This window comes from Pagrus major, chromosome 15 (assembly GCF_040436345.1).
Source record: "Pagrus major chromosome 15, Pma_NU_1.0".
Taxonomy (NCBI): Eukaryota; Metazoa; Chordata; class Actinopteri; order Spariformes; family Sparidae; genus Pagrus; species Pagrus major.
This window is the reverse complement of record NC_133229.1, coordinates 6,945,683-6,954,954: the sequence shown is the minus strand read 5'-3', so window position 1 is coordinate 6,954,954 and position 9,272 is coordinate 6,945,683. Positions and strand designations below refer to the sequence as shown.

General features: G+C 37.8%; 1 protein-coding gene across 1 annotated transcript; it reads left to right on the top strand.

Moving 5' to 3' along the window:
• Positions 1 to 242: 242 nt before the first annotated feature.
• Positions 243 to 9,066, top strand: eif4e1c (eukaryotic translation initiation factor 4E family member 1c). Its single transcript, XM_073481577.1, has 7 exons — positions 243 to 332; positions 1,434 to 1,522; positions 5,909 to 6,004; positions 6,928 to 6,991; positions 7,207 to 7,320; positions 7,636 to 7,775; positions 7,918 to 9,066. Exons 1-7 carry the CDS (start codon positions 315 to 317, stop codon positions 8,030 to 8,032), a joined length of 636 nt encoding a protein of 211 aa, XP_073337678.1. The 5' UTR covers positions 243 to 314; the 3' UTR covers positions 8,033 to 9,066.
• The last annotated feature ends 206 nt before the right edge of the window (positions 9,067 to 9,272 follow it).

The window sequence follows — 9,272 nt, the reverse complement described above, 5'->3', positions numbered from 1 at the left end:
CAGTAAAGAATCAGGAATCCCATGATGTTTTGTGTGATTAATTTAATTTCCAGTCCTCAGGCCCCTGTGATTCTGGGCCTTTGATAACAAATATTTTGAACTCTACCTGTATAAACACTATTAAACTAATATTTGTATTTTCTTTTTCATCTGAAGCCTTTCACTTGATCAGACACAGCACCACGAACATCAAAAATACTCCTTGGTTTGAAATCACCCACCTCTGACTGGGCCTAGGCGGCCTCCGTAGGAGTGTGAGTGGTTGGAGTGTGACGCAGAAGCGCTGAACGGGCAGAACATTTTCTACTGTCAAGATGGCGACATCGGAGCCGGTAAGAGAGACAAGAGATAGCTGAAAAATTCGACTAATGTGCTCGGAAATAGTCGCTACATCTTTACTATATCTGCCGACTTTATTACACAATCTCGCTTGCTTGAAACGACACCCGTTATTTTTGGGAAATGGACGTGTTTGAGCTGGCAGATGTGTCAGTTCGCGTGGATCACAGTTAGCGTTAGCATGCACAGCAATGTGATGGATAAGGCAGTGCCTGACTTTGTTGGCAGGGAGGGACTCACTGACTGGACGTCGTTCATTCAAACTCCCAATCCGTGAATAGTTTTAATCTACTTTGATATTAGAGTCAGTATCTTTTGGTGGTTTTAAATCAACTATCAGTACATTTAAATCCTCATAGTCCGATATTATTGGTTATTTTTTGGACAATTCGGACACGTGTGTATCTAGCTTGTAGCTAGCCCCGCACGTCTGCTAAAACTAATGCTAGCGATGTTAACTCACACAGCTGTAACGTTAGCTTATATTTGACCAATTAATCTGTCTCATGTGTCATTTTAACAACCTAAAGCTAGCTGTTTTCTGTTAGCTGTTACGAATAATAGTTAAAAATGTTGATGTTGTAGAGCTGGATGCTACTGTATAATATTTAAGTTAATAGCCTGTTTTATAAAATAGCTAACATTATTAAGATTTTTATGGTGTGACAGCTAATATGTCTGTTGATTTTTCATGCGTTATTTAATACTATGTGTTATAGCAATGATCCTTTTAAAAAAAATCATTAACTGAAATATGAATATAAAGGCCTGTCAGATGGGTCATTTTACTTATAGTGTATTTTAATTAGCTGGACCTGTTACACCAAATTCTCTCACGCTTGTAATGAAGGTTTTAGGGTCAGAGGATGACCTCATTTAAACTGCTTTGTGTCACAGCTGTGACCACGTTCAGCCTCATATCACAAGATGGTAAAATATTAATACATCTTACCTCACAGCTGTGCAAACTTCTTGCATGATGGCGATCAATGGACAGACGGGGATTCAGCCAATGTAGATATTTAGAATTAAATCTTTTGCATGTTGTAGGCAGAGAAGGTAAATAATGTGTGTTTGTTCGTCTCTCTCTGCAGAAAGCAGCTGAAACTGAAGATCAACCGACGACCGACAGCCCAGTCGTTGCAAATCCTGAGCAGTATATCAAGCACCCCTTGCAAAACAGGTGAGAATAAAACGGCTGCTGCGTTTGGTAACTGGAAATGTGCTCCTGCTTACACACACTGCAGTATTCTGGCATTAGTGGCGATACAGATAACATCAGTTTAAATGTTGAATTTGGCAGGTAAATGGCATTTATAATAAGCAAAACATTCACATTATTGACCAAGATTTGATGGCATTTTGCAACGAATACCGTCATCCATCTCCTTTGAAAATATTGCTCTACTGCTGCTAAAAAGGCTTAAGAATGTGCCAGACACAGTCCAAACATGACAGAAATAACTGAGGCAAATTATTAGAAGAAAACAATTGATGGAGGAGGGTTCCTCAGTCAATGTTCTGTAACAAGTCAAAGGAATTGAGACTGAATTGTGAAAGTTTGATAAAACCTCTTTAGAATAAGATCAATAGTCAGTGTTAACATCTTTATTTCACATCTGGCAATTCAATAAAAAGAGGTTGCATACTTGCTTTTTTACACTGAAGAGCATGTTTCATCTTTGTCTCATATGGGGAAGGTCTTCACTTTGACATTTTCCTCACCCCAAAGATCATTTACTTATTTTACAGTCCTTGAATTTTAGCTACCACCCTGGAATTTTAACTTCAAGCACTTACACTTACTCCTTACAATGTTTGTATGAGGGTACATATAGTTTTCATACTTCCTGAGGAGAGAACAAAGTCAAATTGCTTCTCTAAAGTGACTTTGAGGGTGTGTATTTCCTAATAAATGCCTTGCAAATCTATGTTCTATATTAATTTTGTTTATTTTAGTGAAATGATTTGGAGAACCATATTAAGGTTAAAATCAGTTTGGTGACATCTGGTGGATATTTGTGCTTTGTTGAAGTGTGCCTTTTCAAAGAAAAGAGTCAAAAATATGTAAATAATTTACAGGTAAATGATATTGACTTGTTGGATGTAAACTGAGAGCACCGGATGAAGTTTTCTGCTTCCTACTCTGCACGCTACTGTTGCAGTTATTGTTCACTATTGTCCTTTTAGCACTGTTATCACAGTTCTGTGGTGGTGACGACCTATTCAGGAGCATTGTACAGTCGGTTTAGGAAACGCTGAATAGTTCACTGAGTAAGTCACTTCTAGGCCATTCTGCTTGTTCAGCCCAGCCTCAGAGGTCAAGGTTGTCCACATTATCCGGCCTTTCTGGCGCTCAGATTTGATTTTAAAAAATACTGTAGTCTGTTTTTTACATTGTGATGCTGCCACTGTAACACCATTAATGACGGACATCGCATGTAAAGGGCAAGGTGTTGGTGCTTCTGTCTTGCCTCACAGCTGTTTAGGGAAGTCTTGGCTTGTTGAATTAATTGGGATTTTGTAACACTGGTGTGTTGTGAAATATTTTCAAACATACGCTCAGTTTCCATTTTATTGATAGCGTCGCACTGAAACACTTGTGTGTATGATGCCATACAGTTCTACAGTGCAACAGACGACATCCTCCAAAATGATCGTACAGTTGAATCAAACACCTCATTTAAACAGTTTAGACAAAAACTGAACGTTAAAATCTTCATCAGGGTTGGTTAGTAACTGAATACATATAATTGGGATTACATGATCAGATTACAAAAATAACTAAGAGGTTGTTACCTAAGTACATTTAAAATGAGGTGTGATGAGATTATAATTACATTGTCAAGGATAACTTGATAATATTTTGATTGCATCTTTTACATATGGATATTTTTTTTTATATTGTCGAATAGAGCCCATTGATACTGAATTTTTGGGTCCTATATACACAGAATATAAACGTAACACTCGTGATAAAGATAAGTATGTAATGGAGGTTGTTGTATGTGTGCATAGGTACATAGGTAAAATGCAACATAGGTGTTGCATTTTAGCAAAAACATTGTCATCAAACCACTGAAAGAGTAAACTTCACAGTGAATTTAAGTTAATAATTATCAATACACCCCGAGCATCTTTTTCTGCTTTATGCACTGTAAAGTTTTCTTATTGGCGCATATTGGTCACCATATATATCAACGATATATCTGTGATGGGCCAATATCGCCTCACTGATATATAGGTCAGGCTCTATTGTAGAATGCACCCAGTATACCTGTAGTTTGTACAAGTACTCATTTTGTAGGGTAGTTTGATTTGACCAAATGTAAATTTGGAGCAAAATGTGTTTTATTTGCATTAAAAACGTTTTGAAATGTAAAAGAAAAGAATACGTGCCTGCATTCATTTTTGTGGTATAAGGTGCAATATTTTTAATGTTTGCTTTTAAAGTAATCCAGAAGTATTCAGATTACATTACATTTTTTTAATCAAACAGATTGTTATTAGATACAAAAAATGCCATGTAATTTGTATTCAGTAACTGACAACATTTTTAAAGTAATCTAACCTGAACCTGATTAGACACTCTAGTTTTAGCTAGTTGTGCCCAATAAACTGTCAGCTGAGTCGATATTGTAACATATCATGCAACATGCATACACTCGGCTATAAGATCTACTCTGCAGCAGAATGACTGAATTAGTTGGGTACAATAAAATTAAGCCTTGAATGAGAAGCATTTCAGTGAACTCAGAACAGCACAAATGCAGATTTAGTCAGTTGTCTTGTGTCATTTTAATAATATGAGATAATTAACCTGCAGAGACTTGAAACTTACTTGACACGGGCAATGCAATGGTATTAATATCATGCCTGCTTTTATTTTTGTCAAGACTTTGGTGAAGGTGAGGTACAGATGGATTAGAACAGGCTGCACATCTCTATTACCTAACTGTAACAGAAGCAGGCACGATGATCACTTTCAAGTTTCAAGTCATGCAACATGATTTTCATATGGTACTGAAATAAAGGGAAACGACAGCTGCCGAAAGGTTGACGAAACAAATTCAGTTTCTGAAAATATGTGGAGAATATTCTGTTAGTGTACAGTCTAGCAAAAGAGCTAAAAATGAAAAACTCCAGTATCCTTTATACAACTGCTCACCTGATTTTATTTTCAGACGTGACTGTCCATACTTAAGACATAACGATCAATAAAATCACTGTAAAGGTTGGTCTTTAAGAAGACCCTCTGCTGTGAAAGACTGACTTACAACCAGCCAAATAATTACCTATTTATTGGCAGACATAAACGGATACAGGTTTACTTTAATTATGATGATTATAAAGTAAAACACTGAACCCACTTGAGTCCAACCACAGATATTATGATTACAGCACACAGTTCACTAAGGTAAAACCCTCCCTCTATCCCTGCATAGATATATCCTATAGGTCTAAATATACCCCCTTCCCTTGTACAGTCTTGTCCTGTAGGACTGCTGATATATTTGAGAAATAATGACGATAGTTTAAAGGCTATGGATCAAAATATTGGAATTGTGTTAAAGTGCCTCATGTTTTTAGACATAAGAAATAGTCCTCATACCATACCACACCACATTCATTAAATGTTGCTGCCACTACAGAAATGCATTGACTGCCTCTTTGAGCTGCTCTCTTGATCCTTCTTAAGTCTCTCTCATTAGTTTTTCCTGTGTTTCCAAACCTGCAGTTAACCAAGATAGCTACACCTGTGTTTGGCAATACTCTGCACCACCCACGCCTGAGGAAACAGGTTAACTGGATTAGGATTTTCAAGTGTTAATGAACTAGTCCATGTCATATCAGACAGAATTTAGTGACTTATAAGGTGCAGGGCCCGTGATAAATCCATCATTGCCCTGACCTACTGTCTGCCAAGCGAGTTTGCATGTAAACAACTGTGTCCTTGGCTGACACGCCTGTGCACCGTCGCTCCACCACTGTTGTGTAATAATGTCGGTGGAGTTTCCACATGGTGCGAGTACAGTTTCATCCTCTGATGTGCTTTGTTTAGTGTGTTTACACCTGTGTTTATGACATACGGGTGGGGTTTGTTGGTTGGTTGGTTACTGTTGTAGTGGGGGGCACAGGGTTCAGCCGACGTCCTCTCACTGCCCTCAGCCCTCCCCTGCTCGCCCTCCTGGGAACCGATGGAAGAATAACAGCACCCATCATAAACAAAGGCTGTGTTTGTAGTGCTGATGATGGCCGGCTTTCTCTGTTCTTTGAATTGATATGCATGCCTTTGTAACAAGCTGTGGTGTTCTATTGTGTAATAGGGTGCATATCTGTGTTATTAAGACTGGGGCTTAAGGGTATTTTGTGTTTCATACAATAGCACTTACAGTGAATGCCTTTATAGACGTTTCCTCATTCTACCGAGACTTATCAGAAATATTTTGCAGTTTAATTGTTGTAATTCTTTGTCACACTACTGAAGTCATTTCTCCACAGTCCTTTGAATACAGAGTATTTTATTTCATTGTCTTTTCTCCTCTCTCTCTCTCTCTCTCTCTCTCAGATGGGCCCTGTGGTATTTCAAAAACGACAAGAGCAAAAGCTGGACAGAGAACCTGCGTCTCATTTCCAAGTTTGACACAGTGGAGGACTTTTGGGCGTAAGTGTTCTCTGCTAATCCTGTAATGTAATTATGATTTGTGACTTTATAAGGAGTTTAAGTAGAGCGTATTAGAGAGTGACAAAGAATGGTATTTAAATAAAAGATTTTCTTCCCCTCTCACACAGTGATTCATGTGAAACTGAAACACTTCTTATTATGCAAATTATCTAGGGATGTACCAGTTGTGAAATACTAGGCCAATTGCTGATGTTTAAAAACTAATAATTTGTTCGATAGACCACACCAATGTTATTTGTTGTTATTTGTCTTGGTTGATATTATTCCCCCTTTTGTGTCAGGGAAACAAAGAATCTTCATATCAGGATGTTTTTTAAAGTTAAAAAACGTCCAGAAGACTTTTTCAGGACTTGCATAGCCTTACAAACTGATAGCAGGGAGCCACTAGCTCATGAATGCACCAGTGCAAAATTTATGCGACACATCAGATAAAGATCAGCCATCGGTGATTGTCATCTTATTTGCTATTAGTTGACAGGCAAATATCGACTGATTCCGATGTTTGGCTGGTATATGAATAGATTGCTGTTGGGGTAAAGCTAGATTAAAAGTAGAGGGGCAACAACTCTTTCTTTATGCTTATATTTTCCTCTGTCTCCACATTAGTCAACGTATGTGGTTGTCTCTACAAATGACAAATTATTCTGATACCTAAAAGCACTGAAGCCATTGAAGTTAAAATACTGGTTAAGATATAAAATGTTGTAAGAAAACAGCTTTTACAGAAAAATGACTGGCACATATGTCATGTAAAACAACAGAGCACTTACAGATTGAGGTGCCTGTGTGAAAGGGGCTCAATATGTAGGTTCTTATCAGTTTTAAATTAATGTTGAATTCTTCACTGTACCATTAATCTGAAGCTTGTATTGTTGATGTCAACACTTCTGTGTTTCTTACAGATTATACAACCACATACAGCAACCAAGCAAACTTGGCTTTGGCTGTGATTATTGTTTATTTAAGGTAAGGAAACATTTTTTTTATAATGTTTTGTTTTCATTGATAGAATACAGTTGTTTTCCTTGTCATCCATTATGATGTTGCAGCATGTAAAATTTGAATAATTTTAGCATCAGTTAAATGTTTGACTTTCGATCGTAGTGCTACAATGTCAAGACACCATTGTTTAACTTAGCTTGTTTTTGATAATGAAGTTTTTTCTTCATTTTGTGTGTCAGGATGGGATCAAGCCGATGTGGGAGGACGACAGGAACAAGCTGGGGGGTCGATGGCTGATGACTCTCAATAAACAACAGAGACACAACGACCTTGACCGCTTCTGGATGGAGACGGTAAGATGGCGGTTTGAAAGGGGCATCTGGCACAGCTCATAAGCCACGTTTCTATTGTAAGAATCACAGTGCGTTTCTGCTATAGCAATCAGGGTCTAAATTAAGTACTGATGGCATTATTTTATCCCCCAAAAGCATATTTCACTATTGTGGAGTACTCGCTGCATTTTATTCCAGCCACCATTTTTAAAAATCTGCAGCTGCAAACACGTTGACAAACTTGACTCTAGATGATCCTCGATCTTCTTCAGGTTGTGATTCATAATAAAAGGAACAGTACGACTCATACAGCGTGACGTTTTGTGTATTTTGCAGCTCTTGTGTTTAGTCGGTGAGTCGTTCGATGAGGCAAGCGAAGATGTGTGTGGAGCTGTGGTCAACGTCAGACCCAAAGGTGACAAAATAGCCATCTGGACAAGCAACTGCCAAAACAGGGACGCCATCATGACGATAGGGTAAGTAGAAAAGTCACCTTGTGGGTAGGAAATGGTGCCAAGTGAAAGATTCATAGATTTGTTAACTGTAGCTGACCACTAGATGGTGACACTGAGTTATCGTTTGTCCTCACATAACATTGAACATCTTGTCTTTCCACAGGCAACTTTATAAAGAGCGCCTGAACATCCCCACCAAAGCCATGATCGGCTACCAGTCACATGACGACACATCCAGCAAGAGCGGATCCACCACCAAGAACATGTACTCTGTTTGAACCCCCCTCCCCTCTCAAGTCGCTGTAGATTTAAACAATTACCAAACCGCATCATCACAATAATAATTTTTGAGTTGTCAACTATTGTAGTGTCTTTTCCTTTTATTAAAGACCAATCTGTTCATAGTGTGTACAGTTGGAGCTTCCCCCAACGTGAGAAATTAGTAACACATAGGGAGAAAAAGGAGAAGAGTATTTGGCTGAAGATGTCAGACGTGAGCAAGAGAACACAAATGATTTACTTTTAGAGTTGAAGATTTCTGTGATTAATACCGATGACCTCCCCTAGCTTAGCTAAGAAAGAGCTTTTTTTCAGTAATAAATGGCTTGGAGTTGAAAAAGAAAATTAACTATTCAGCCTTGTGTTTTTTCTCATGCCGAGTTCTCACTCCTTTACAGAAAGTGTTTCTCACCTCACAGGAAAAGACGCTAGGCAACTTATCGTTTGACAGAACAAATTTTAAGGGCAATTTTAACTTGATTTATCCACAAGTGTTACGCATGAAGTATCTACAGTATCTTAAAGGTGTGTGAAAGCCGTGGTCGCACCCCAACATGTAGGGTTTGGATTTAAGGCCACTCGTTGTTTCAGCCATGCTGGAATTGTGGAATATTGCTTGTAGTACCTTATGAACTTTTTTCTTCCCCTTACATTTATTTATAATGTATGCATTGCAGTTGAACTTCTTAGTTGAAAGACAACCATGAAACTCGTGTTTTTTCAAAATTGTTTTTTTTTTTCCTTCTCTTTTTTGTTATTAAAGTTAACAATGTGGACTACTGCATATAGATGACATTTTTTACAGTGTACCATACAGTAAAGATGCTGACAGAATTAGGTGTGCTTTTCACTGTCTTCTTCTTCCTAACACAAACTGTAGATAATGTCACACTCCTCTCTTGGTTGATGCAAAGGAAAGATGATATTCATTGTGAAATGATTTTGCTCATAATGTATCTTTATTATCTGTAATTCCAGGATGTATATTACCTTCTTTCAAGTAAAGGTTAAGTGCTTTGCATTAAAACCAGAACCTTGTGGTCTAGTTTTGTGAACATTTGTGGGTCCACAGTGTCTGAGGTGGAGCAACGAATTCTGGAAAATAAGCCTCTAATGACTGATTTTTATTTTAAGACTAACTTGTTTGCAAATGGTTTATTCACACATTATTGAGCAACATACGAATTCACTCAGCTTCCTGTTAATATTATCCTTGTGTTAACCACTTTCTGCTGTTAA